This window comes from Sorghum bicolor, chromosome 1 (genome assembly GCF_000003195.3).
Source record: "Sorghum bicolor cultivar BTx623 chromosome 1, Sorghum_bicolor_NCBIv3, whole genome shotgun sequence".
Taxonomy (NCBI): Eukaryota; Viridiplantae; Streptophyta; class Magnoliopsida; order Poales; family Poaceae; genus Sorghum; species Sorghum bicolor.
In genome coordinates, this window is record NC_012870.2 from 5,524,464 (window position 1) to 5,551,703 (window position 27,240).

A 27,240-nucleotide genomic window follows, 5' to 3' on the forward strand; every position below is an offset into this window, starting at 1 on the left:
AGAGCCACTCGACCTCGCTAGGATTACTGCTATTGTTGACTAGACGTCGCGCTCTCGCACTCTTCTCTCCCTCCGCTCTCTCGCGCTCTTTTCTCCTGCTGCTCTCTCTCTCTCTCACTTCTCTCTCATCACCATTGAGGTTCCCGTGGGGGAGGGAGTAGGGCTTATAGGAGAACGTTGTCGCCCGTCCTTAGGTGATTGCAGGTGAGACAAGCCTCCTAAATTTCTCTCTATCTCATCCTCCTAGATTTATCTATGACTAGATCCAATTTTGTTTGTTTAGATTCATGTGCTTTGTACTTTTTGTAGCCCTTGTTATGATTTGTTCATTGTTTTCTTGAATAGTATTGGTAGGTGGTGGCTTGTTCTTTTACTCTGCCTGTCTACTTCCATTTTTACTTACTCTACCGTTGGACTTGGTCTGAGTTGTCGGCTTGCCGCGTGTAGATCTGATCTACTATATTCAGAAGGACAAAGGTAGGTGGAGCTTGGCTAAAAGTACCGTTTGTAGATTTATTGTGAGAGAAAAACACTGTTGAATAACTGACAGATTCGGCGGAAAATCTCAAGCCTACAATCTCTATGCATGTCGTTGAAGAAGCGCCCACGCGTTTGCGCATACAACAGGAGTGCAACCAAACCACAGCCACTGCACATCCTGTTCGACCTCCGCCTTGATGTCCTCTTTGCGCTTGGACATTGCGAGCCTCCTGTGGTACGTCACTGCCTCCAAGTCTACCCACCGCGACATCCTCAGCCAGGACTTCCGCCTCAGCCTCGCCCTCCGCGCCGAGGCCAACCGTGGCTTTGACCCCGCCCTCTTTCTCGGGGCCTTCTCCTACCAACTGTCGGTGCGCGCAGCAACCGCGGGAGATCTTGTTGCCCAGACGATGTCGACGCGATGGCAACACCTCCTCCGTTTTGACGCCATCCTCTTGGACTCGTTCGACCCCGCGGCCTCGCGCGACGGCCTCGTCGTCCTCTTCCGGCAACTGACAAACATCAAAGAACGTTGGGGCGGTGCCCTTTCCTGAGATGACTTGCGCGTCTACAAGAGCCTCACCGGCCAAACGTCCTGCCTCCCTCTGGCGGATGTGCATGAAGCCTACCCACACGCCTTGCTCGCCGTTGGTGGTGCCGGCGGCTCGTTCCAGTTGCTCGCCGTCGACTTGGACCTGCAGACGCAGACCTTCACGTTGGAGGATGGCAGGCGGGGTGCTGTCGTCGAATCCCCCCGCCACGGGGTGCACCTCCCATACATCCCTCCGAGACACTGGCGGAGCTAAGGCCAGGCCAACCTGGGCCTTGCCCTCCCCCTTTGCCAAAGCCAAAGTAGTACTTTTAGGTTAATAATCAATATCTAGTTGCAACTTTTCTTTTCATTTCCATACTAATCTGCAGAGTTATTCTCTATATAGTTTATACAGTCACTACAGAAATGAAAATTTGTATTTAATAGAGTTTACTTGATACTATTTGTTGTGTATTTGAGGTCTTAATTAGCCTAAAGTTCAGGGTTAATAACTAATTGATCTAATATTTATGTCCTCGTTTAGCTTCATAAGATAAATTGACCCCTCCGATCCTGTAAAGTTGCCTCTCGCGCCACTGCTCCAAGATATGCCTCTCGCGCCACGGTCGTCGGACCCACCGTCTAGTGGCTGGACCGCGTGGACAGCCTCCGCCCCCTAACCCACCATGCTCCATGCCTCGTCTCTCTGGACGCCGGCTCGTCGCAGGCTTCGCGCATCGAGCTGCCGACGGGATGCCTTGACAGGCTGATGTTCGTCCAGAACGTCTTGGACGCGCTGATGCTGGCACCGTTGCCGGACAGGAGGCTGAGCGTTCTGGCCGCGGAGATCTGTGTGATATCGATGTGGACGCTGTCGGGTGCGTCAGAAGGTGACAACTCTAGCTTGCCGGCGGCGGCGAGGTGGACCAGACAAGGCGGTGCACTACTAGCTGGCTGCAACTCTGCTTTGTTCGTTTCAATTACTTTCTGCATCATCGCATTCGCAGTGAATGAATTTATCATGCACTGTGCTCGTTGCCTCCTCGTCTCTCTTCAACAACTGTCTCGATTACGCTGCTATTTTCGCAACTCTGCTCTGTTCATTCATTGCAACTAGTATTTACTGTATCGTGGTTGATGAATTTTAACCGTGATGTCCTAACTGAAGCATAAGCTCTGAAGATTTGCTCTTTTTTTTTTTTAAAAAAAAGACCAAATCACACATGCATGCACACTCCCCTCCCTTTATATATATATATATATACACAAAAATCATATGAATGGTTTCCACTGGAAAACCTTCGTACATACCCAAGCTGAAAATACCCTATCATCCTGAAGATTACAACATATCCAAGTTAGTCAAGACTCACAGGCACAGCACCCATGGCGCAAGGATACATCAATAAGCTCCCTTGCTACATCAGTGATGATACCACCCAATATGTTCTTCTCCAAATCCTTGACGACTTCATTCTTCTCGATCGGCAGGTCCCAAACGCGGTTCCAACCGAAGTCCCACACCGAGTTAGCATCCGAATGCGTGTTCTCCATGTCGCTGCGGAGTACCATCTTCAGGTTTTCAGCTGTGCTGTGGTCACTATGTTGCTGAATTTTCTTGGGGATGTGCAGAGACTGAATATCGCTATCCAGTTCTCTGATGAGATCATCTAGAGTCTGTAGTTTCAGGTTAGCGGCGCGTGTCACGCTAACATCGACCATCGCCTCTGTTCGTTTACCTTTCCTTCTGATCAATTCGCGTCCGATGTCTGAAAGAACCTTGTTGCCTTTGTCTAACCACTTCCCTGTGTTAACCTGAACCACGCTGACTGGGACATTGAATCCGGTAATCGCCTTTGCGGTTTCAAGTAAGTAGGGATCCTTCAGCAACATTTCTGCAAGCAAGAGTTGATTCTCTGTGAAGGAATCACATGAAACAACATCCATCTTGTGGTTTTTCATAACATTCGGGTTACCGGGCTTCATGATATGATCCAAACCTGCAACATAAGCATAAGGTTATTCATTCAGTAACAACAGTGACGATTATACTAGTTCATCTGGCATGTAGAGTAGGTTGCTATGAGACTACAGCTTCTGGAAAAAATAACCATATTCCTAAAAGAATTACTATAAGTAAACAAACTGGTTTAGTGTGCAGAGGCCAACAGTGAATCAAGTATGTGTACCATTTGTTGATTCATCGTTCACTTCTTTCATTTGTTGCTGCTGCTGGTGCTGCTGTTCTTCCTCAGAAAATGTTTCCAGTGTCTGTATTGTCTCACTGACTGTATGATTAACTCTGTCATCCTGCATGTTTGGACCAGCAAAAAAAAATGCCATCAGACCAATGCAATGTAATACTTTCATAATAACTGATGCAGAATGCTCTGTTATTTAAACTTACATTTGTCTCAGCAATTGATTCAGGAGTAGTCTGTGCTACAGCAGTTGTTGGATCATTGATTTCTTCAGTTGGTTCCTTTTCGGATTGGTATGAGGAAGCACCTCTAGTTGTGCTACTATCTTCCATCTCCATTGCAGATTTTTCGCATACACCATCATCACCGGGCGTGCTGTCTGATGGTTTGTGACTTCTGGTATCATCTACTTTTGTGGCCTCTCCATTCTGCAGTTCTGTCAGTGTAACAGATTCTAGCTTCTCTTTTGTAGGAGTTGGTTCTGATTTCAGTGACCTCTTCTGTTCTAGTTTCTGAATGGCTGTTTCATTCTGCACTCGACGATAATTCTGCACCTTCTTTTCCATGGTCTGTTTATCTGACGGCTTACTTTGTGCTTGCTTTCTCATTTGATCTGTCTTGGCAGCCTTGCCATTCTTTCCTTGAGCCTTGTTTCCAGGATTGGCAAGGTTCTCCTTGTTAAACTTCTCTCTCGTCTTCCTTGGCTTCACCTCACTGTCTCTCTGTTTTATGCCTGTGGTTTGCTTCTTTCCGAGCTTCTGTTTATTTTCTTCAACAATTGTTTTCTCTTCTGTGGCTGGTTTGTTCTTTCCATTCTTCGTAAACCTTTGGAGGAAATTCATCTTCCTTCCTGCACTGACTGTTGTCTTTTGCTGGCTGCTGTCTTCAGTCAGCTTCGTGTCCTGATGAACGATTTTCTCATCAGCTACTTGGTTTACACTGACTCTTCTGTCTGTACCTTCCTGTTTGCTTAACATCTGCCTCATGGTCTGCCTTGTTTGCTTGTCAACTGTGAGATGTGAAAATCTACTTGACAGTACAGGTTCGTCAGACTTTGTCAGGCTAATATTCCACTCACTTGTCTGAAAATTCTTGATCTGCCCTCTGGATGGCATCCTTTCTGAAGCTACAATTCGTATGGGTAATGTGCCAGCCATCGCATTTGTCGCTGTTGATTTTCTTGGCACCGCCTCAGGTTTCACAAACCTCTCTGTCCCCTTGCGCTCTGCAACCGTCTTCGCTGATGGAAGATTTTCCAGCCCCATCAACTTGGCAATCAGACTGGGCATCCTCACCTTTGAACCATCCTTCTCGCCACTTGTAGCATTGCTCTTGCGATTGTTTGCAGCACCGGCGAACTGCAAAGATGAGATGTGGTTCGGTCTGTAACTCTGTGACATGCCGTGAGGAACAATCTGCAAGAACGCATCTGACGGGCTCTTTGCATCGTCGGCCTGCTCGGCCTCTTCTGAATCACCGTCGACGATCTCTACCAGCCTTGCAGAGGCAGAGGTCGTCGAACGCGGCGCAGCAGAGCTCTTCCAGCTCTCCTTGCCCTCCAACAGCAGCATCTTGCCGCCGTTCCCTGAGTTCCCCATTTCCATGTAGTCCGAGGCGTCCTGGAGCATCATGAGCATGCTGAGCGACTCCTCGAGGTCCATGGCGCCTCTGAGCAGTTGCTTCCCGATCTCAACCGAGCCCCTCCTCCTCGCGCCGGCAGCACCGCCGGAGGAGTACGCCACGAGAATGTCGTTCAGCTTCTGGACGCCGATCGCCACCTTGCCGACGTGCGCACCGGGAGCCAGGAGGTGGTGGCGCGCCTGCGACGCCGTCCCCGTCCTGCCCGGCTCGCCGAAGAACACGGAGCCGCCGCCGCCGCCCTGGCGCGCCACGAGATGGACGTTCTGGAGCTTGCCGCTGTTGCTGAGCGCGAGGGCCAGCGCCATCTGCACGTCCACGCCGCCGGCGCTGGCCGTTGGCGCCGTCTGCTTGCCTCCTCCTCCTTCTCCTTGGAACGGCACGATGGCGTGCGAATGGGCGACGGCCGGCGCGTCATGGCGGCGCGGCGTCCCTGGTCTGGCAATGGAGCTGCTGTTGCCTTGCCGGCGCTGCAAGTGCAGAGCAAACGTAAAGATTGTAAACGAGAGGTAAAATTCAGCAGTCACATTAACTCAGTAAGTGTGTGGATGATCGTTTGGGTCTTTGCAACTTACTGATATGCTCGTTGCTGCTTGTGGTCTTGATGCTACCCGAGGAGCTGCTTGTTGTGGCTTCTGAACTTGAGGTGGTTTCGGAGCATTCGAATAAGCATCTGCAGAGCATGCCAGACATATTGAATAAATCTATTTACTACGGAGTACGACGTATTATCATCTGAACTTATTGTCCTCCTTTTGTTCTTGTCAAGAACAGATGCAAATTTATGGTGAATTTATTTATCTCGACGGCAACAACCATCCGAAAATGAAATGAGGAACAGTGCGCAGTGCCGCTCACCTTTTTTCCGGAAAATGGAAAAAGAACGAGGGCAGAGCGAAGAGAAGAACGCAATGCCAGTTGAAACTTGAAAGCGAGCACCGGCGGCGGTCGCCGATCGAGGAAGGAAGCTTACCTTTCGCCCGAGGCGCGGCGGCGGAGGACTCGAAGCCGAGCCGCTCCCGGCGGCGGCGGAGGTCCCTGAGCAGCTTCTGGGCGAAGTCGGAGCCGAGATCGGGCACCTTGGCCATCTCTCGGCGCCCGCGGGGCGGGGGAGGAGGGGTCGTCGAGGCTCCGCACGCTGCCGCCCGCTGCTCCACTGCACCATGAACCCTCACCTGTCGACTCTCGTCAGCTAGTCAGTTAGGTGCCCGAATGAAGTGAAAGAGCGCGGCGTCTCCTCTGCTCGGGTTGGTGCGCGTGAGCGTTCCGGGGCTTTCGTTGTCTTCAACCTCCTCCTTGCTTGCTTGCTATGCCTCACCGCGCACGGAGCCGTGCGGCGAGGGAGGGAGAGAGGGTGAGGTGTCTCGTCCGGAGAGGAGGGGGGAGAGCAGCCATGTCAACCTCGCTTGCGCTAGTAGTAGTAGAAGTAGTAGATGCTTTCGGTTAGGGGTGAGTGGGAGGATTGCCTTGGAAGTCACACGTCCATGGTGACCGACAGGGGCCTGCCTCTAGCTGCACTTGCACCGCGTTGCGTCCCCAGTTCACCCCATTCGCAAGCAAAGCCGGGAAATGGAGACATGGGTCTTGTTTAGTTCCGAAAAGATTTCGGATTTCGGTACTGTAGCACTTTCGTTTGTTTGTGATAAATATTATCCAATTATGGACTAACTAGGATCAAAAGATTCGTCTCACGATTTCCAGTTAAACTGTGTAATTAGTTTTTGCTTTTGTCTATATTTAATGCTTCATGCATGTGCCGCAAGATTCGATGTGACGGAGAATCTTGAAAACTTTTTGCTTTTTGGAGTGAACTAAACAAGGCCATGGCATTTGCGTTTGGATTCTCTCTAGGCTTGTAGCTTTTGGTTAGGTAGGTGGTAGTGGCCAGTGTGGTGGGGAGTGATCGCATTTGACCATGATGTGGATATGTGCAAAACGTGAATGATTTTGGTGTGACTTTACCTTTATTTTATTTATAATATATACGATCTTGCTATGACTTTTATGGTGGATGTGTTGAGATTTTGCTTTTCTTTTTTTATTTTTTTTAAAGAACTTTAAAGAAAAGGGTTATTGTACAAAACTAATCAACGGGTGGTGAAAAGATGCTGTGATTGACAAGCATTCCTCAGTACGGGAAAATATTGGAAAGATGCTTACGTTTTGTGGTACAAAGATTTATGTATTGATGTTTGGTCATGCTAACACAGGATGGCTAGGAGCTGTTGTAACAGCTTCAGTACCAAGGGTCCTACAAGGATCACTTTTAAGTGTCAATCCACAAAATTCTCTCTGCACAGTTCTGGATGCACATTGGTTTAGATTGTAGTTGCAAAGCAACATAAGAACCTCCAGGCCAATAAACAGCAAATGCCATTTTAAAAGATGTAGAGAAAAGGGAGGAGGCGGGGTGGGGAGGGTGGATGGAAACAGCACGAGATATATCAAGACAGACTAAACCTAAAAGGCGATCACAGATCACACTACAGGTGCAACCACAAGGGATGCATGGCGCAAAATCTAGAAAAAGCTCCAAAAAAGACTATGACTCAAATAACTGGTCACCTAATTGAGTTCCATGTACAAGATGACACATGACTTTCAACAAATTTGTAGGTGCAACATCCCCCTCACACCACACAAACACAACAATTGCCGGTCACTTAAAGTTCCTTCACCAACACATTTAATTCCAGACCACATCATCCAATATTATTTTAACCAGACTCATATTTACATGGCAAGGGTCAAAAATGATTTGCATTGCAAAGAAGAAAGCACCAGATACTCAGAGTGACTGCGGAAAGGGAAGGACAGAAAACCACACTCATCTGTGACTATAGCATGGACAGGAAAGGTGGACAGTTAGATTCCTACAAGACCAAGGTAAGTACACATCTACATTCATGGGGACCATTTGCTGATCAGGGCAGTCGCCTCCTGAAGTTCCTACTGGTGCTTTGGTATGTACGAACCAGCAGGCCGACACCCAAACCGATACCCACACACACGCCAAGGCCAATTCCAACTCCAACACGGACACCAGCATTAAACCATGAAAGCTCACCATCCTCACCCTCTAGAAAGTCCTGCCTTGAGTACAAGCTGTTATAGTCAACATCAACATCCGTCTCAGATTTGGAATCCTGGAATTCTGATACCTGAAACAAGTAACAGGAAAGATAAGGATAGTATCATATGTCAGTGACATAAATCATAAATGTGAACTCCATGCTTTATAGAATACGTTCCTGAAGTGGCCTACAACTAAGTGTAACCTAATGTGGTGAATGTTGTATCCATGAATAAAGTGAACACTTTTGCAATGTTGTACAGGAGAGCTCGAAAACCTTCATTAGGACATTAATATCCAGAGTACTATCCAAATTCACAGGTAAATTTCCATCGAGAAATCATCTTCTATTAAAAAAATTAGCACTATACAATGAAGTTTTGTTTTTGGTTGAATCAGTAAGCAGTAAACCTGGTCTTTCAAGTAATCAGACAACTTCTTAGCAAAGCAAACAATCTCCCTTCACACCTTCTATCCTTATGCATTTACCATTAATCTCATTTGTATAGTTGCAGTAGACAAAATCATATCGCAGCAAATTTGAAAACATATTTCCACTGTTGAAGGTTAAAATTCATCAATCGTAGCCCTGAGTGTGCCATAGAAATAGAACACTATACCCTATGGTACAGTAGAAATCAGCTACCTAAGCTCCCAGTTTCAATGGGCATAGGCCTTGTTTAGATGTGAATTTTTTTTTAGATTTCGGTACTGTAGCACTTTCGTTTGTTTTTGGCAAATATTGTCCAATTATAAACTAACTAGGGTCAAAAGATTCGTCTCACGATTTACAGACAAACTGTGCAATTAGTTTTTGTTTTCGTCTATATTTAATACTTCATGCATGTGCCGCAAGATTCGATGTGACGGGGAATCTTGAAAACTTTTTGGTTTTTGGATGAACTAAACAAGGCCATAACCTATCAACACAGGAGACATGAGCACCTTTGAATATTCAACCCTTCTACAGTCTATTTATCTGATGGCCATGTACACCAGCAATCTGACGTACATGTACATGAACTCACCAAACACAGATTGATCGAAGTACCTACTTGTTCATGTTTGGCACCACAACAAAAGTTTTATTGGGAGATAGGTGTTGAGCTCATGTAATGACTGCTATGAGGTTCATTACTATCTCCTAGTCATCTTCACAAAAGAGTAACCATGCATAAGTCAGCTTTTCTAGTTCTAGAAGCAAATGCAATTTCCGACCGATCAACCATGAACCATGATACCAATATGAGGTAAACTTTCTTTCAGATTCTATAAATGAGAATAAGTTTGCAGTGGTTTTCATATGGAAGCCATGAATAAAGTGAGCATTAACATGAGAAATGATATAAATATGGTGATATGTCCTGCAATAGCAATGCAACAACACATATATACATAGGAAAGAAAGCTAATTGATCATGTTTGCAGAAATAATCCTTTTTGTCACATGTTGGACGAGCATGGTCACAGTGACTAAACCAACAAGTAGTCAGCAAACAAGTTACATTTCATTGTTGTTTCTTATTGTGAATGATTCACAGTTGTTTCATAAGTCATAACTGCAGGTGGAGGAGTCCCTTAAAGCCAAAATAGCTCAGAGCTCCCAAGTGAGTATCAAGCACAAGACAGAATTCGTATGCTAGAGACAAAAAAAAAAGGTCCACATGTGAGATTGTAGTTGGATAAAAGCATTTGAGAATGGTCACCGTCACTGTACAGATGGTAAGTACCTTCGAAGTGTCCTCAGCTGACTCTTCCTTCTGTTGTTCAGTTGCTTCATTCTCAGGGATGGAATCAAGCTTGAGTTTCATTTCAGACTTCCTTCGTGATATCAGCTGAATTGTCTTTGTTAATATGATAGGTGTGCCAGAGAAAGTTCCAGCAACATAAACCTCGATCATAGGTTGTACATATTCCGAGCCATTGGACAGCTTTCCCTTCAAGAAGCCATTGCATGATGTGGATGACTGACACTTCATATTCCATTTCTTGCTGCTGCTCTTTGATTCCCCAACTACTCCATTGGCATTGCATAAATCTAGATCTCCGGTGAGCAAGAGATCATTCTTATCAAACACTTGGAACCTCACACTCCCTGTCATCCGTATATTATCCGTGCTCACAAAAGTAGCTTCCTCTGTCCTTTTGTCAACCCTGTCCCTCCTCAGTGAGGAGGATATGAACTCAGTATGCATGCTGCTCCGCTGGCCATTCACCTCAATAACTGTATCAGGTGACAGAGGGATGTGGTTCAGTGTGAGATGGTCTGGCGCAGACTCATCCACCACACAGTTGCTTACCCTAATATAGAACACCTTCAAGTCAAGCCACGGTGAAGACCTTGGCGCATAAAGCGGGTGCATGATAATCTTCCTTGCAGCCTCAAAAGCCACCCCATCGCCCATCTTGCAATAATATCAAATCAACACAATTCCTTATCGCATTGGCACAGGCATCAATATGTGTACATAGATTACTCTATAAGGAACTCTTTCTGCAGCCTCAAAAATACTTCGATTCCACTAACTGCAAAAAGAAAGCTGAAAAGGTTTAGCACCAGAGTATCAACAGAATTTACTTTGTTAGATTAAAGCGACACAAACATAAAGCATGCTAACTGGCCACAAATTTACTCACAAGCTATCCAAGATGCTAAAAATTTGCTAGACTTGCATTGAAAACAGGATCAATCGGCCATAGATGCACTCACATGTAACATACAGAACTCTAGTTCCAAAACTAGAAGTGAACGTAACAGAAAAATAGCCAAATGATCCAAAGACTAATTGCTACCGCGCACACAGGACTCTGAACCAAAAAAAAAAGATTAATTCTCCGAATCGAATCCCAAAAGGGGCGGAGATGACGTGGGGGTGAACCTCCAACGAAATTCAGAACACAAACAGGATTTAGCGGTCGCCAAATTGGATTGGAGCACCATTCCAGAAATTAGAGAACGATTTGGATTCGATTGCTCCAAAGCCAAGAAAACGAAGACAAGGACCGAGCTCATCTTAGAACGATCGATCCAAGCACGAGGGGTCCCTTACCACAACGGATGGATCAACCCGAAGTCCAAATGGATCGGCGCACCCCGGTCCAGCAGCGGAGCGCAGAACCGACCAGCTCGGGCGCAACCCAGTCCAGGACGCAGCAGAGCGCAGAGTCGACAAGCGGAAGGAGGCTCGGGGGATGCGTGCGGCGGCGCGGTCAGGGGCACGGGTTCTGGCCAGGATGCGCGAGGGCAGAGGGAGGCGCAAGCGGACGGGGTAGGAACGAGTCCGGGGGACGCCGGGAGTTCGGGACGGCAATGGATGATGGGGATTTTTTTTAAAAAAAAAACTAAATAATTTTATTTGTAATGCTTTTTGTTTTTTGCGAAGACGAAGGGGATAAATTTAATTAAGGCCTTGTTTACTTTCACCCAAAATCTAAAAACTTTTCAAGATTTCCCATCACATCGAATCTTTAGACGCATGTATAAAGTATTAAATATAAACGAAAATAAAAATTAACTACACAGTTTGGTCAAAATTTACGAGACGAATCTTTTGAGTCTAGTTAGTCCATGATTGGACAATAATTATCACAAACAAATGAAAATGCTACAATGTCCCAAAAAAATTTCGGGAAGGAACTAAACAAGGCCTAAAATTAACATTTCCCCCTGCCACTATATAAATTTGCCGGTGACAACAGAATGGCTTTCGCCATCCGTGCCCACAGATCCAATGGACCGATTTTTTTGGCGAAATTCGTTGCCAACACACGTGGACCGGGGTGCGGCACGTCGGCACCTGCCACTGCCAGTTCACGCCTCAATCCTCCAAATTCCAAAATATCTCTCTCGCCATCAGTCCGAGAATTTGATTAACCGAGGCAGGATTTTTTTTTTATACCTTTCTTCTTCTTCTTCTTCCAAAACTCATATCCACAAGAGATTGCTTGTTTGGATTCAGTTTGCCAAGTGACCCACCAGGGGATAGAGTGGTGAGAAAATGCCGAAAGGCGTGGTCTTGGTGAATGTTCGAGACTTTCCAAAAGGAAAATTATCTAATCAAAATATGACCCCTTTGCAGACACGAGGACCTTTTTTTTTAAATGCCTTGTGACATCATTTTATTTTCTTTCATCAGATTTCCAAAATCTCAGAGAAAGAGATGTCATTATGTACCGGCGGTATCTGCTAGGAATAGGTATATATGATGGCTACTCCGACCTTCAATTGTTTGCTGTAATTAACACGAGTGTTTGATGCGAATTTTCCATCTGAAGAGGAAGAGATGACCAGCAAGTCAATACAGAGAGCAAGTTCCAGATGGGTGGGTTTTGGTAATGCTTTGACTTAGGAGCAAGGGCACAGGCTATATATTGGAAAATAGGCATCAATAGCCAATCACAAAACATCATAACACAATCTCTTACCGACTATGGACTTTGGAGGCTACTGAGAGCACCACACGGTTGGTCTTCTTGTGAGTTTACAATCAGAAGATGGTGGCAAATGATAGAGCCGCTGACCAAAAGCAAATACAGTATAACAGGTCCACTTCCGGGCCGAACATAACAAGATAAGAATTGACTTCCGGTACAGATGATCCACAAAGATCAAGATTTTACAATAAATAGCACTTGCTTTTGGATGTTAATGTCACATAAGCAGGCAACTCTGGTCATACTCTGGGATTCATACATTTTTAAAGACAAAAAAGGATGTCTTGGGCAGTTAATTATATATGTTGCTAGGTATAACAACAGTTTCAACATATTGGGCAAACTACAGCATGCATGGTTACAACTGTACAGCACAGCAGGCAGGTTGTGACTAGTGAAGCAGCATGGAACAAGTTAACGTGAGTATGGATCATTGAAGCATAAGCATTCATCAACCAACTGGCGTAGGTTGGGGTTCTCCAAAGCTGCTGCAACTCTCTCCTTGTCGTTCAGTTGCTTGTTTACTGTCATTTCATCCAAAGTCAAATGACAAATTTAAAATGCCATAGTTGCAATTGTATTCTATGATGTTGATATTCTACTGATGTAAAAGTCTTGTGGCAGTAGAGCGTAACATGCTTTGAAAATATTCAGCAATATATTCTTGTGCAAACTACAAAAAAATATATGCACGGACATGCTATAATTTTACTCAAATCAATCTGGTACTTTGATAATCCGGTACCTTAAGAATCTACAAGTTGCATGATAGAAATGTATCATCTCTTAAAGGTGCCATCTATACTCTTTCAAATATGTCCATGAATAATGCTTACTTTGCTTTCCAAGAATAGGAACAAAAAGCAGCTATCATTTGATATATCAAAAGAAGATTTATGAAAAAGAAAACAATATTATATGAAAGTAATTATGTGGGCCTGCAAATAGTGACTGGGCCACATAATATTACTTCTTAGATATTAGCCTTAGAAACTTGCCAATGTACACACCTGATTCTTCATTAGCAAGAGATCCTGGAGCAACTTTGATGTCAACCTGCCAATTAGTGCGATGGTAAAGGATTGCAATTATGCTTGAATAGCTGAATTAACAATAAATTAGAATAATCATGCAAATGGGGTGATATGCTGAATTAGTGGTGGTATAACAATTCCAGTAAACCAGTATCATGAAAAATTGCAAAGTGGGGTCTGCTATATTCTGTAACAACCAATGCTCTCAAAATAAGGCTGCACCTATTATATCTAATAATATAGAAGGTCAACAGAGAACGTTGAGCTGAACATATTGGGTCTCAACTGGTCGTCATAACAAGAATTTCATAAATACAGAACATATAAGCACCTTGAAATGTGGAGGGAAGTTCTGCATCAACTTAAGTCGGAGGCACAGACCAATGACTGTGGCCATACTGCAGTGCTGCACGGTTGGGGTGAAGGTTATCCTGCAAGAAATTCGAACATTTAAGGAACCACAGAAAAGCGAAGCTAGATGTCTACTTGTCTAGACGTAGTTCTCCGCATTTCTACAGTCAGTTCAGGGTTTTTTCTTTTGTATTTTTGGGGTTTAACACATGATACTCCCAAATAAGCAAATGCAACCTCACACCCTGAGAGCATGCGTCCCATGAATGAATATGATCAGCTGAGAGCATGGTCAGGGAAACTGGTAAAAGCATGCATATACCCCTGAAAGTGCAAAAATGCTAAAATAAACAGGCAAAACAGCTCAGGACTACATACCTTCTCACATACAGAGTAACCACTAGCAGGCATAGGCAATTCCGACATAACCTGCTCGACTGATAGTACATTCACACTCCAATCTCAAGAAGGATAAGGAGCGTAAAGAAAGCATAAATCTAGGTGCCTAGTCTTATTTCTCTAGTCAAGAAGCAATTCCAGATCCAGCAAGCTAAGATTGTGCACGTGTTCCACAATCCAACCAGAAACCCACAAGGATTCTGAAAATCCAGAGAAATCGAAATAAAGTATATCACGAATATGACATAACCTCCTTATGCTCAACCCCTAATTGCCACACAGGATACAACCCCTAATTGATAACATACCCTAGTCAACAACAAATTGTTTAGGACAGTACAAGCGAAAGAATGACGTGGAGGATATGAAGACAGTATACAGCATACGTACTGGATGCGTCCGAGCTTCTCGTCAACGGAGACGGACTCCTGCGACAGCACGCTGAGCTGCTCCAAGGAGTACGGGTGCTCCGGGTCCTTGATATCCCGCACCGTATCTGAGGCACCCGCACCACGAAAGCGCACCCATCCATCAGCTAAGCAAAAGCGGAAGAGAAGGAACCGAGCGAGATGGACTCGCTAGGAGAGGACTGAAGTACTCTACCAAAGACATCGAGCGGGTCGAGCGCGTCGGCGGCGTGGGGGTGCGCGGCGCGCTCCGGCCGCTCGTGCACCACCGGGTTTGCGTTGATCATGCCCACAGTCATCTTCCTCCAACTCCTCTTGGATCCGGCGCTGGCGGTAGTGAATTGATTTGGGAGAGCAGAGGACACAGCTGCGGAATGGAATGGAAGAGGAGAGAAGAGAAGAGAAGACGACGAGTCGACGACTCGGCGAGAAAAAAAAAAAACTTCTCAGTCGGGTCTCAATCATTGCTGCCCTTTTCCGAGTGGGCTTAAAGTCCATGTTGCGGCCCATAACGCTTTTCCAAATGAATCAACCCGTCTAGATTTTGGAGGCCCATAACGCGTTCCATCGGATCCACAACGAAGCTCTTCCCAGGCCATGCGAAATGCCGCCATGGCAAGCCGGGGCCGCGGCGGCGCGGCCGGCAGCCATGACAGCGGCCGCGGCCGCCACGGCCGCCGACCACTTCGCGCGGCTCCTGCAACTCAGCCAGACCGCTGTCAACCCGTCCGCAGGCCGGGCCATCCACGCGCACGCCGTCAAGGCGGGCCTCCTCGTCAGCGCCTACCTCTGCAACAACCTCCTCTCCTACTACGCCAGAGCGGGCGTGGGTCGTGGGTGCTTTCACGAGGCGCGGCGCCTGTTCGACGACATTCCGTACGCGCGGCGGAATGCGTTCACGTGGAACTCGCTCTTGTCGATGTACGCCAAGTCCGGCCGCCTAGCTGACGCCCGCGTCGTGTTCGCCCAAATGCCCGAGCGGGACGCTGTCTCCTGGACCGTCATGGTCGTCGGGCTCAACCGCGCCGGCCGATTCTGGGACGCTGTGAAGACGTTCCTGGACATGGTCGGTGAAGGGCTTGCGCCGTCACAGTTCATGCTCACGAACGTGCTTTCATCGTGCGCTGCGACGGAGGCCCGCGGAATTGGGAGAAAGGTCCACTCCTTCGTCATCAAGCTGGGCTTGAGCAGCTGCGTGCCCGTGGCCAACTCGGTGCTCTATATGTATGGCAAGTGTGGGGATGCTGAGACAGCAAGGGCTGTGTTTGAGAGGATGAAGGTGCGGAGCGAGTCAAGCTGGAATGCCATGGTGTCGCTGTACACCCACCAGGGGAGGATGGACCTTGCTTTGTCCATGTTCGAGAACATGGAAGAACGAAGCATTGTCTCTTGGAACGCCATCATAGCAGGGTATAACCAGAATGGGCTTGATGACATGGCATTGAAGTTCTTCTCACGAATGCTGACTGCTTCTTCCATGGAGCCAGATGAATTCACGGTAACGAGTGTCCTATCAGCTTGTGCTAACCTTCGCATGCTGAAGATGGGAAAGCAGATGCACTCTTATATCTTGAGAACTGGAATGCCGTACAGCAGTCAGATTATGAATGCTCTGATCTCAACGTATGCAAAATCTGGAAGTGTTGAGACTGCAAGGAGGATCATGGACAAGGCAGTGGTTGCTGATCTGAATGTTATCTCCTTCACGGCTCTCCTGGAAGGCTATGTCAAGCTCGGAGACACGAAGCAGGCAAGGGAAGTCTTCGACGTTATGAACAATCGAGATGTCATTGCCTGGACTGCTATGATTGTTGGCTATGAGCAGAATGGTCAAAATGATGAAGCCATGGAGCTCTTCAGGTCAATGATCAGAAGTGGCCCAGAACCCAACAGCCATACTCTTGCTGCTGTTCTCAGTGCCTGTGCAAGCTTGGCATATCTTGGTTATGGAAAGCAGATCCACTGCAGGGCTATCAGATCATTGCAGGAGCAATCTGTTTCAGTCAGCAATGCCATTATCACAGTGTACGCAAGGTCTGGCAGTGTGCCACTGGCCAGAAGGGTGTTTGATCAGATTTGCTGGCGCAAGGAAACAGTTACATGGACATCAATGATTGTGGCTCTCGCACAGCATGGTTTAGGAGAACAAGCCATTGTCCTTTTTGAAGAAATGCTTCGTGTTGGTGTGAAACCAGACCGTGTAACATACATCGGTGTGTTTTCAGCTTGCACGCATGCTGGTTTTATAGACAAAGGGAAGAGGTACTACGAGCAGATGCTGAATGAGCATGGCATTGTACCAGAAATGAGCCATTACGCTTGCATGGTTGACCTGCTTGCTCGTGCCGGCCTGCTCACAGAGGCTCACGAATTCATCCAACGGATGCCTGTTGCACCAGATACAGTAGTCTGGGGTTCGCTCCTTGCAGCTTGCAGAGTGCGTAAGAATGCAGATTTAGCAGAACTCGCAGCAGAGAAGTTGCTGTCAATTGATCCTGACAACAGTGGCGCCTACTCTGCCCTTGCCAATGTCTATTCTGCCTGTGGGAGGTGGAATGACGCAGCAAGGATCTGGAAGCTGAGGAAGGACAAAGCAGTGAAGAAGGAGACTGGCTTCAGCTGGACTCATGTACAAAGCAAGGTTCACGTCTTCGGAGCAGACGACGTCCTGCATCCACAGAGGGATGCAATCTGCAAGAAGGCTGCTGAAATGTGGGAGGAGATCAAGAAGGCAGGATTTGTTCCCGACCTGAACTCTGTTCTGCACGACGTTGATGATGAACTGAAGGAAGAGTTGCTGAGCCGCCACAGTGAGAAGCTTGCCATTGCATTCGGTCTCATCAGCACGCCAGAAAAGACAACACTGCGGATCATGAAGAACCTGCGGGTGTGCAATGACTGCCACACGGCAATCAAGTTCATCTCCAAAGTCGTGGATCGCGAGATCATAGTGCGAGATGCAACGAGATTTCATCATTTCAGAGATGGGTACTGCTCATGTAAAGATTATTGGTAGGAAAACTGGTCTGGGATCCTTTTCTTCTTTAAATAAAAAGGTTTATTAACTGAAGGCCGACTGAAGATCACGGCAACAAGTTCAGATACAAATGGCACAAACGCACAAGCATAAAAGGTGATTTCAATTTTACCCCCTAAAAGCAAGCATTGTTTTGAGCTTTCTAGATTGCCCAGCAAACAGCTCTAAGCCAAAAGAGTGAATAGTTCTGTTACCAAGAAGCCAATGTTCGATTCAAAGCCAATATTTACCAAGATTGTTCGGTCTATCACATGCACCCAGACTGGTCCCTATGATCCACACCACTTAACCTGTCCACTTGCGCTTCAGCATATTGTCTTTTGTTAAGACAGATTTCCTTTCCTTTCCAGTAACCACAAGAAGGTGTTTATAGGAAAGCTCTTCATCATCACTCGTCAGTTGATCATATACTAATTCAACATAAACAGAAAATATCTCTTTACTATTCCATTTCCATTTCACACTATCAATTTCCATACTCAACTTATATTTCAGAGCAATCCATTACTGATACAGAACAATAGGGAGTCAACTCCTAAAAGTGATTTCACTCTGCAACTCGCAGTAATATTCTTCTCACAGCAAAGCTCAAAGTGTACAGGAGCTAACATGAACAAAGGCTTGTTGTCAAGCCAGAATGGGTGTTTCCCAATTTTCATTTCAGCCTGTCTGCCTTTTAAATAAATGTGTTTGACTGACCTAGAGTAAGTCAGACCATAAAGGAGAGTCATCATGTTCATGTTTCACAAGTTTCATATTATCATTTCTCAGATACTTGGCATTAATAATACCTTGCCACATACCAACCTCATGTTCCAGCTTCCACCACCACCTGCACAAGAGACTAATATTCATTTTTTTAATGTCCTTAATACCCAGACCTCCCTTTTTCTTGCTTTTAGAAATGATTTCTCCCATTTCACAAGATGATATTTCCTTTTTTGTTACTTCCACCTTGCCAAAAAAAGTTATTCTTGTTTGTAAAGATTGTTGATAAGAAGCAAGTAAATGGATTTATGATAAATGAAGGTATTAGACAGACTAGAGTTGATAAGTGTGGCTCTCCCAGCAATAGACATAGCACCAGCCCTCCAAATAATCAATTCTTACTGTTTTTCTATTCAAGAGGCAACCAGTCAGCAACATGGAGTTTGCGAGGACTAACAGGGACTCCCTTGGACTCCCAAATACTTGACTGGGAAGCAACAAATTTGTCAATTAACCAGCTCCCTAGAAGGTGCATTTATCTTCATCACCATTAATCAAGTTAACTTCACTCTTGGTGAAATTGATTTTAAGTCCAGGTATCATCTCATACCCATATAGCAACAATTTTCATGTTTCTAGCAATTTTCCATGTCATCTTTAAGACATACAATAGTGTCATTGGCATATTGCAAAACAGCAATGCCTTCGGGAATTAGATTATGTGTCAGCCCAGTAATTAAAACGTTACTCAACTCAAAGCATGTTCAACCATTCTAGACAAGCAATTGGCAGTAAAGTTAAACAAAATTGGGGATAAGGTTCCATGGACCAATTTGGTATTAAGCTTCACCACTGACAGCACCGCCCTTTGACAGCTTTACTAATCCAGTCCAGTTGCACCATTTTTCACTAAATTCTCTCATTCTAAGACAAGTGAACAAAGAATTTTAACCACTTACAGCACCGCCCTTTGAGTGCTGTTACATCTACTGAAATAGTGAAAATGTGAAATCTACATTGTACATAGCATCTTGAAATAGCTTGGTTTATAAAATTCTTTGTGACCTGGACACTTTATCCCTGCAATGTACTTCTTTTTTTTTCTAATATAAGATGGTAGTTGTTGTTGGATTTATAACTTGGATATCTCTGCACTGTAGGATAGGACTCTCGCAAATGCCCATGTCCATATATAGTGCTAGAGAAAATGTGGAAACTTGGAAACTGCATAGCTGGAGGTTTTTTCCCTTTGTCTAGAACTTCGGGTTTGGTTTAGAATCCTTGTTGCTATGTTCCTGTTGTCCAAACTTGCCATATAAAACTCTGGTTCACTCATGTTTTGAATTTCATCAAGCTTGGTGATATGCCATGTTTTGAATTTCTTCTAGTTTAGTAATACGCTTTTGCAATTGCTTCTATTTTAGAAATTATTATGGTTATTGAATATCACATATGCTTTCTTTTATATTTCAGATACAAGAACTTCTAGGAGTCCACCGTACACTGCACAAGAAGTTGGCTATGCCAAGGTCCACTGAAGCGCAGCGATTTTTGCTGCCTGTTGTTTCTGAATGTGAATTTAACATCACATCTGCAATAGAGGACCTGAGCTCCATGTCTGCGTGGGGCATCGCCCTTTAAGAGCAACTGACGCAGCGATTTCCACTGCTATTGCTCTTCTAGAGGGTTGCTGCTCACCCAGTACCAGTGGTCGGATTACGGTCTTTACATCTGGCCCTGCAACAGTTGGTCCAGGGTGTGTGGTGGAAACTGATCTTGGGAAAGCAATTCTCATCCTGAAGATCCATCTACATTTCAGCTGTCAACAAACTTCTCCTGGTATCCGCAGTTCATGTACTACTTGCGGAGATCACAGTTCGTTGATGTTTTCAACAGCTCTACCGGCGAAACTACTTTCTTCAGGTTGATGCTGAATGGGGAGGGAGTTGTGGGGTCTCTAATCATGATCCAGCCTACTCCCTTCGTCCTGTAATATAGAGCATTCTAGTATTCAAAAATTGTCTTCAAATATAATGCATTTTAGAGGACACGAACTAATTTTACATTAAATATTTTCCATTTATCAATCAATCACCATTAATCACGTTGATGATAGCGTCTGATTAGGAAATAAAATGAGGTTACATGTGTCTTTTATGTTCTCTCTTAATTTGTCTTAAAATTTCTAAAATGCACTATACACAGGACAGATGGAGTACTCTAATATTCCAGTACTCATTCAATGGACCACCTATTCCTGTGCTGTTAGAGCATCTCCAACCATTATGCATTTGAAGTTCATTTTAGGCAAATTGCAAACCCCCAAATGAAAATGGCAAGGCTAAAATCGGGTGATCTCCAACCGTTATGCAAAATGCCAAGTCCATCATCTTTTTTTTTTCTAGAAATTTTGTTTCGCGGCACTCCTTCCCGCGCGGCCAATCGATCCCGCGCCAAACAGCCCGCCGTCGTTGATGAAGAAGGCGTACCTGGCCGGCGTTGATGAGGAAGGCGTCGTAGATTCGTCCTATCGCACGCTGCGTCGTCCTATTGTGCGCTGCTTCGTCCAAACGCGCGCGTGAAGCTGGCGAAGGAGGACGCGCGATGCTTCTCCTATCGCGCGAAGTGGTGGCGGCGCGAAGGGAAACCGCGCGAACGGAAGAAAAAAGCCCGCGAGGTGGAACCGAGAATCCCGTGATCTCTATTTGCATAGCCGGACTCCTTTGGCATATATGTCAAGTTTCCCCCTCCAAATGCATAGCTATGTAAAATGTAAAGTCCAAATGCATAACGATTGGAGGGTTTTTTTTTGGAGTTTTATGTATTTTGGTAAATGCCAAGTCCATTTGTATAATGGTTGGAGTTGCTCTTAGATGTCAGCTCCATCTCTCCTGATGTCATTTACTATTTGATTCATTATGGCTCGAAAATTGCTCAATGGAGGAAGCCTGGCTGTCATAAGGACCCAAACCACGAAATTTGCGGAAGCTCCTTGAAGCATCAGAAGTAGATGCAGAAGCACTACTGGTAGACCGTTTCCCTGTGCCAAAACTCATAAATTGTGACCAGCATGGTAGCCAGGCCAGGTTCCTGCTCGCTCGGTTGAATCCATCTGACACAGAAAACACAGCTTTCAGAGGGATCTGAAGTCATTTTCACCGGCGATGTTAGTTTACAAGTATTTATTGAACATTTGTAAGAGGGTACTATTGACTGATTTGTTATAAGATAAAAACACTGCTGAATGGTTGGCAGATTCGGCTAATAAGCTCAAGCGAACAGGCTGGTCAGGGAGCCTGTATCTGTGCTATTCCACTTTGGTCCATATGAGATCCTGAAGATATGCCTTTGAGAGGGACCAGACTTCACATCCACAGATGAAGTATACTCGCAAGTTTTTATTGAACACTTACAGTAATTGATTGTGTAGGATTAACGTGTTCATGCGGATTATTTATATGCAAATTTCTGCTCACTTGCAAATACTGGGGAGCTCTACTTGCAGGAGTGAGATCTCCCTGAGTTGTACATTGCTCAAGCTCCAGTTTGATGTAAGGCAATTACATTTTACTAGCTTTGTATAGCATGTGGTAGTATCCGCTGGGAATGCTGGATTTTCTCCAGAAATAGTTGTTGCACATTCCTACCAGTTCTGGCAGTGTGATATCTGATATAGTGATATCCAACGGCGCTATCGTTCTGTTTTATGAGGGTAGTTGCTGTTTTGTAGACTCATTAGTTGTTCCGCATTCCTTCCAGAACTGGCTGTGTGATATCCAGTAAAGTCAGCGTGCTTAGGCAAGCTCGAAACAAAAGTACAGATGTTTAGGGTTGCTTGGTTGTAGTAATTAAAATCAGGGGATTGTGGTCAGAATTTCCCTTGGCATTTATAGCACATCACTCTAGTCTAGGATATAAATCTTACCAGCTCTAAGCCCACCTGACATTCTGATCTCAATGAGCTCGTTGTTAGCAATTATGGCATTAAACAGATCAGAACATCTGTTAACTGTAATTTGTGACATGCCACATTGAACAGAAGAAACTGTAGAAGTTCTGCACAAATTTCAAACACTGAATCCTCAAAGAGACTTGAGGGTACAAGCAACGTAGAACAGCAGAATTGGTAAAGGGTCCACTGACGGGAAATCAAGATAGAAACCAAATATTCCTAGAACAGTAAACTTTCTAAAACTTGAAAAACACCAGCAAGTCAATATGAGACCCATCATTGACAAAAACATAACTGTAACATGCCAACTCACTAAAACTGTGTTAGTAATAGCTGAACATAGTGGAATGATATGTTTCCTATCTACAGTTTCCAAAAAAGCAACCTATTCCAAGGAACAGAATGGTGATCCTTCAAGACAGTCATGACTGTCAACCACTCAAAATTGATCTCACTCAGAGCCCACATCAACACCCTTCTTTGCTAAGAATTCCTTTGCCTCCACAATATCCTGCATATATGTCAATCTCAGACAAGTAAGAATAAGAATAAACAGAGGTATCGTTCCACAGCCAAAAAAAGAATATCATTTGGCATGGATTTCTTTGTCATGATCTGTATGAAGATCCATGGGAAGCAAAGACAGCTCAAGAAGTTTCCAAGGTTCCTCAGTTTAGTCATGGATAGATTAAGAAATGAAATTTAGTCCTTAGGACTAAAATAGCTAACCTGTTGCAGTAGTACAGCTTCTTGAGGACAAGTTGGGAAGAACATAAGTCCAAATCCAACCATAAAAAGGCCGTAGCATCCAAGAGCCACTACCAAGTAGATGGGAAGCTGAAACAGGAACAACCAAATTCATAAACAAACTACCAATCGCCTTGCACTGTTTTTTTAAAAGATATTTACTAGCAAAAATCAGTGACACTGACCAGCCAAGTATAACTTCGAGGAACAGTTGAGGTTTCAAGGAGAGCAATCCAGATAGCTGAGATTGCTACCAGTATTGCAGCAATCTTGAATATGTGCTTCATTTGGGAATGAGGTACTTTCCCTGTCATAAAGAAAAAATAACAAGGATGACAAACAAGACATAGCTGACACCAGGGGCAGATCCAGCAAAAGGGACATGACATGTACACCCAATAATTTTTGCAAAAACTTCGAAGTTAGGAGGATTGTCAATCAAATAGCTAAATAGCTTTAGGTTAGGGTTTCGGTGCTCAGCTTCGCACAGCATAAGGGAAGGGAAGAGAAGGGGTGGGAGTACCTGGTGGGTGCTCGTCGCCGGCGCAGAGACCAAGGAAAGCCTCAGCACCTGGCCTAGGGCGGCGGCGGCACAGTCGTCTGGAGAGAGAGAGAGAGAGAGAGAGAGAGAGAGAGGGGCGGAGGAGTAGGGAACAGGGATGCGGCGGACGGAAGGGGAAGACGGGTGCATCGACGGCGGAATAAAATAAAACGCTCGTTTTTTTCAGTTTTTTTTTGAAAAATTGTGTTTTTTTTAAAAAATATTCTTTCTCTCCCTTTTAAATTTTCATTCTCGTTGATTTCATATACCTATTCTCTCCGTTGAACATTATATCAATGGCTAGTAAAACATACTTTCTCCGTCCCTTTTTAATTGTCGCTTGCGCTTTTCAAAAAACAACTGCCAGTAATTATATATAAAAACATTAATATCTATAATACATAATTAGTATCATTAGAAATATTTTTGAATCTAGTTTTTTAACAAAATTATTTGGTCATACAAATGTTGCACGTATTTTCTACAAATCGAGCCAAACTTATGGTACACCAATAGTGACAATTAAAAAAGGATATAGGGAGTATTTTTTAAATAACATAATAGATATTATATAACTATTCTCTTCAGACATTACTAGTATTTTTTTCTTACTGCATTTCTTTAGTAAGAACTAATACAAAAGTATCTTTTCTTAATAGAGAAAGTGATGATGGTTCACGCTTGTTGTCCGTATCTTTTTTATATGTACTCTTCTGTTTCTAAAAGTTTCAACTCCTAAAATCTGTATCAGTCAAACTTTTTTAGCCATGTTTTTTCAACCAAACAAATAGGTATGTCGCAAAATACTTTCGTGTGTTAGAATTATCACATTTTATCAACCTTAAATAAATCTGGCTCGCAAGGCACAAAGATAGTAGAGGCACATAGTGGCATTAAGTCCATAGAAAAGCTGCAACTCAAAACAAAAAGTATACAAGTTGAAATTGAAAAGATTTACATAGTACAAGAGCGGAAAAAGGCTTGGCATGATAGGACAGAAATAGAAATAGTGTGACTATAATAACAATTATGCATTAGTATATATAAATAACAATATTGCATAATTAATAAATTAGGAATGTTGCTACTCTTACATAACACTAGTTGTTCTTTATGGAACAAATGGTTTTTTTCTATAGGTAGAACATTTTTTATACTTAACCCTTTGTAGTAAAATATTTTTTCGGGTTAGAAATAACTTTCAAAGTAGAAAAAGTAATATTTTATTAAGAGGAAAGAAATATGAACATAGCAGAAAAATGTTGGGGGTGCGACACATTTTCCTTATTATTTATGGAAAACTTCTATGTGAGAAAACTTTTCAAATAAATTGAAGTATGCCCAACAGAGATGTGGTTTTTGTGTTGCCAACTTCATGGGATCGAATAGAGTGATCGTTTACTATAAACTCGACTCGGGATCTGCGCTTTGTCAATATCAATGATAAATAACAAATTTTATAGATGAACAGTGCAGGATCAAATAGCCAAATAGCTTTTAAGTTAAGAGTTTGGGAGCCCAATTTCACACAGCAGGTAGGGAAGGTGGGAATACCTGCTGGTGGTGGGTGCTCGCAGCCGGCGAAGAAATTGACCAAGGCCTTGGCACCTGGCGTAGGGCGGCGGCGGAGAGAGAGAGAGAGAGCACGGGGACCATGCCACTGTGATGAAGCCCTGAAGGAGAACACATATGAGGCATTGAGGCGGCGTACTGGAAGAGTGGAGGCCTGGAGGGGACGTGTGTTTTTAAATTTTTTTGGGAGTTGATATATCGTAGAGATCTTAAACTGAGTCTAACGAGTCGAGCTAGAGTAAAAAAATCATTCAAATTTTAGCCCATTTTCATTTTAAAAGAAAAACGATGTCAATCAGAGTAATAATAAAAAAAATCTAAGAGAGCCAGCTCAATTTAGCGAAGACAGGAAGATGCAGTCGTTCTTCATCCTGAAGGGCTCTGAGCATGCCCAATAAACTCATCTATCTTATCAATCTGCCTCTAACACCCCACGTGATCATAAGATAAAATTAGTGTCATGGCTCGATATGAGCCACACCATCAGAGGTGGTGGTGGGGATCTCCTGGAGGATAACTCAACATATTACATCTTATATCATCAATACAATTAGACGCAGGACGTAAGTATTACGTCTTCACAGTGGCCGAACCTGAATAAAATCCTTGTCCGTGTCTTGCGTCATCATCTAGTTCGTAGGTTACGCACATGTCTGCCGATAATCTACTATCTTGGATATACCCCTAGGTAGACTGACGACCATATTTTATCGACGGTTAGAGATATCATATACATTATTATACACCTTCGTTTGATTTTTGCCTTATTTAGTTTAAAAAAAATTTGAGTTTGACTATGTAACACTTTCGTTTGTATTTAGTAATTATTATCAAACCATAAACTAATTAGGCTCAAAAGATTTGTCTTATAAATTACAAATAAATTGTACAATTAATTATTTTTTAATATGTATATAATACTTCGTGCATGCGTCCAAAAATTTAATATGACAAGAAATCTTAAAAAAAATTAAGAACTAAACAAGGCCTTAGACTAACACTCTTTTTAAGACGGTAGAGGATGTACTTGTTATGCTTAAGGACCCGTTCGGTTGTCAGATATTGCTAGACTAAACAATTCCTACCCGGATTGTTTCACTAATTTATATATCCGTTATCATCTGAAACTATTCCCAACCCGGATTGTTTCACTAATTTATATATACTATATATTCGTGGAAAAAGTCTATTTACCTCTCTAAAGTATTGACCTGTATCTAACCTAGGCCTCTAATTACAAAACCGGGTATTCAACATCCTAAAATTTGGCAAACCAGGCAAGGAACCCCCTAGGGCGGTTTGGGAGGGCTGGTTCCCTGACGTGGCGTGTTGAAAGCCCTAGTTTGGTTTTGGATAATTGATGAAACCCTAGTACTAACCTCTATACTAAGTGTGTGTAGATTTAATGAGGTTGGTACATGCCAAGTGACGGAGCAAGTGATGATCATGGTGATGATGGTGATGACCACAAGATGATCAAGTGCTCAACTTGGAAAAGAAGAAAGAGAAAAACAAAACCCTATGGAGATCAAGGCAAAGGTATTGCTTAGGGTTTTGGTTTTGGTGATCAAGACATCATAGAGGGTGTGATCACATTTAGGATAGATAGTCGTACTATAAAGAGGGGAATTCTTTGGCTAAGCGGTTATCAAGTGCCACTAGGTGTCATTGTTCATGTGCATGCATTTAGAACCTAGTGAGCTAACTTAACTCCTTCGAAGAAAATGATTGTGAAAATGCTAACACACGTGCACATGTTGGTTTACACGTTGTGGTGTTGGCACACTTTGAGAAGGAGGTGGAGTTTGGAAGGTAGAGAGAGGATGGGTTCCTCTCTCCCTCCCGCCGAGCTTGCGAGGCGGGATTCGGCACTTTTCGAGAAAATGAAGTGCATATTTTCTATTGCGCCGGTGGGAAATTTGGAGAAGTCGCGGGAGTATTTTTCGCCGAGAAACACTCACCGGACGCTGGCTTCTGGAGCACCGGACGCTGCGTCCGAGCGTCTGGTGTGCAGGCTGCCTGGCCCAGCTAGGGTAAGGCACCGGACGATAGGCACCGGACGCTGGCTTGAGCGTCCGGTGGTGCGTGTCCGGTGTGCGGGCGTTTTGCGACCCTCTCTGCGCATGGGTCCGGT

General features: G+C 44.2%; 5 protein-coding genes across 7 annotated transcripts; 1 reads left to right on the top strand and 4 right to left on the bottom strand.

Moving 5' to 3' along the window:
• LOC8083947 lies at window positions 2,237–6,377 on the bottom strand. The gene is made up of 5 exons (XM_002466324.2): window positions 5,825–6,377; window positions 5,427–5,524; window positions 3,420–5,321; window positions 3,202–3,322; window positions 2,237–3,012 (listed from the first exon to the last, which is right to left on the bottom strand). The coding sequence occupies exons 1-5, from the start codon at window positions 5,937–5,939 to the stop codon at window positions 2,375–2,377; spliced, it is 2,874 nt and encodes a 957-aa protein (XP_002466369.1). The 5' UTR covers window positions 5,940–6,377; the 3' UTR covers window positions 2,237–2,374.
• On the bottom strand, window positions 7,504–11,247 carry LOC8084171 (uncharacterized protein At1g01500). Its single transcript, XM_002466325.2, has 3 exons — window positions 10,975–11,247; window positions 9,655–10,450; window positions 7,504–8,012 (listed from the first exon to the last, which is right to left on the bottom strand). The coding sequence occupies exons 2-3, from the start codon at window positions 10,327–10,329 to the stop codon at window positions 7,776–7,778; spliced, it is 912 nt and encodes a 303-aa protein (XP_002466370.1). The 5' UTR covers window positions 10,330–10,450; window positions 10,975–11,247; the 3' UTR covers window positions 7,504–7,775.
• LOC8084172 (protein AE7-like 1) lies at window positions 12,456–14,974 on the bottom strand. The gene is made up of 5 exons (XM_002466326.2): window positions 14,746–14,974; window positions 14,533–14,638; window positions 13,724–13,823; window positions 13,369–13,414; window positions 12,456–12,882 (listed from the first exon to the last, which is right to left on the bottom strand). Exons 1-5 carry the CDS (start codon window positions 14,846–14,848, stop codon window positions 12,773–12,775), a joined length of 465 nt encoding a protein of 154 aa, XP_002466371.1. The 5' UTR covers window positions 14,849–14,974; the 3' UTR covers window positions 12,456–12,772.
• LOC8084173 (pentatricopeptide repeat-containing protein At2g22070) lies at window positions 15,124–20,447 on the top strand. 3 transcript variants are annotated; one of them, XM_021455012.1, is made up of 3 exons: window positions 15,124–17,682; window positions 18,715–18,890; window positions 19,768–20,398. In XM_021455012.1, exon 1 carries the CDS (start codon window positions 15,154–15,156, stop codon window positions 17,563–17,565), a length of 2,412 nt encoding a protein of 803 aa, XP_021310687.1. In that variant the 5' UTR covers window positions 15,124–15,153; the 3' UTR covers window positions 17,566–17,682; window positions 18,715–18,890; window positions 19,768–20,398. The 3 variants fall into 3 exon arrangements, with proteins under 3 accessions (XP_021310687.1, XP_002463808.2, XP_021310686.1); XM_002463763.2 differs by lacking the exon at window positions 18,715–18,890 and having other exon boundaries at window positions 15,124–17,561; window positions 19,768–20,447; XM_021455011.1 differs by lacking the exon at window positions 18,715–18,890.
• On the bottom strand, window positions 22,300–23,679 carry LOC8083949 (dolichol-phosphate mannosyltransferase subunit 3). Its single transcript, XM_002466327.2, has 4 exons — window positions 23,517–23,679; window positions 23,179–23,300; window positions 22,976–23,083; window positions 22,300–22,757 (listed from the first exon to the last, which is right to left on the bottom strand). The coding sequence occupies exons 2-4, from the start codon at window positions 23,278–23,280 to the stop codon at window positions 22,698–22,700; spliced, it is 270 nt and encodes an 89-aa protein (XP_002466372.1). The 5' UTR covers window positions 23,281–23,300; window positions 23,517–23,679; the 3' UTR covers window positions 22,300–22,697.

Excerpts from the sequence above, each read along its gene's own strand:
- LOC8083947 (XM_002466324.2), bottom strand. The coding sequence starts at position 5,939 with ATGGCCAAGGTGCCCGATCTCGGCTCCGACTTCGCCCAGAAGCTGCTC. Across the intron at positions 5,525-5,824 it reads CGCCGCGCCTCGGGCGAAAG|ATGCTTATTCGAATGCTCCG; the intron begins GTAAGCTTCCTT and ends CATGCTCTGCAG. Across the intron at positions 3,013-3,201 it reads GAACGATGAATCAACAAATG|GTTTGGATCATATCATGAAG; the intron begins GTACACATACTT and ends CTTATGTTGCAG.
- LOC8084171 (XM_002466325.2), bottom strand. The coding sequence starts at position 10,329 with ATGGGCGATGGGGTGGCTTTTGAGGCTGCAAGGAAGATTATCATGCAC. Across the intron at positions 8,013-9,654 it reads CAGCTGAGGACACTTCGAAG|GTATCAGAATTCCAGGATTC; the intron begins GTACTTACCATC and ends TACTTGTTTCAG.
- LOC8084172 (XM_002466326.2), bottom strand. The coding sequence starts at position 14,848 with ATGACTGTGGGCATGATCAACGCAAACCCGGTGGTGCACGAGCGGCCG. Across the intron at positions 14,639-14,745 it reads CGACCCGCTCGATGTCTTTG|ATACGGTGCGGGATATCAAG; the intron begins GTAGAGTACTTC and ends CGGGTGCCTCAG. Across the intron at positions 13,824-14,532 it reads GAGAAGCTCGGACGCATCCA|GATAACCTTCACCCCAACCG; the intron begins GTACGTATGCTG and ends AATTTCTTGCAG.
- LOC8084173 (XM_021455012.1), top strand. The coding sequence starts at position 15,154 with ATGCCGCCATGGCAAGCCGGGGCCGCGGCGGCGCGGCCGGCAGCCATG.
- LOC8083949 (XM_002466327.2), bottom strand. The coding sequence starts at position 23,280 with ATGAAGCACATATTCAAGATTGCTGCAATACTGGTAGCAATCTCAGCT. Across the intron at positions 23,084-23,178 it reads CTCGAAGTTATACTTGGCTG|CTTCCCATCTACTTGGTAGT; the intron begins GTCAGTGTCACT and ends TTCCTGTTTCAG. Across the intron at positions 22,758-22,975 it reads AAGCTGTACTACTGCAACAG|GATATTGTGGAGGCAAAGGA; the intron begins GTTAGCTATTTT and ends ACATATATGCAG.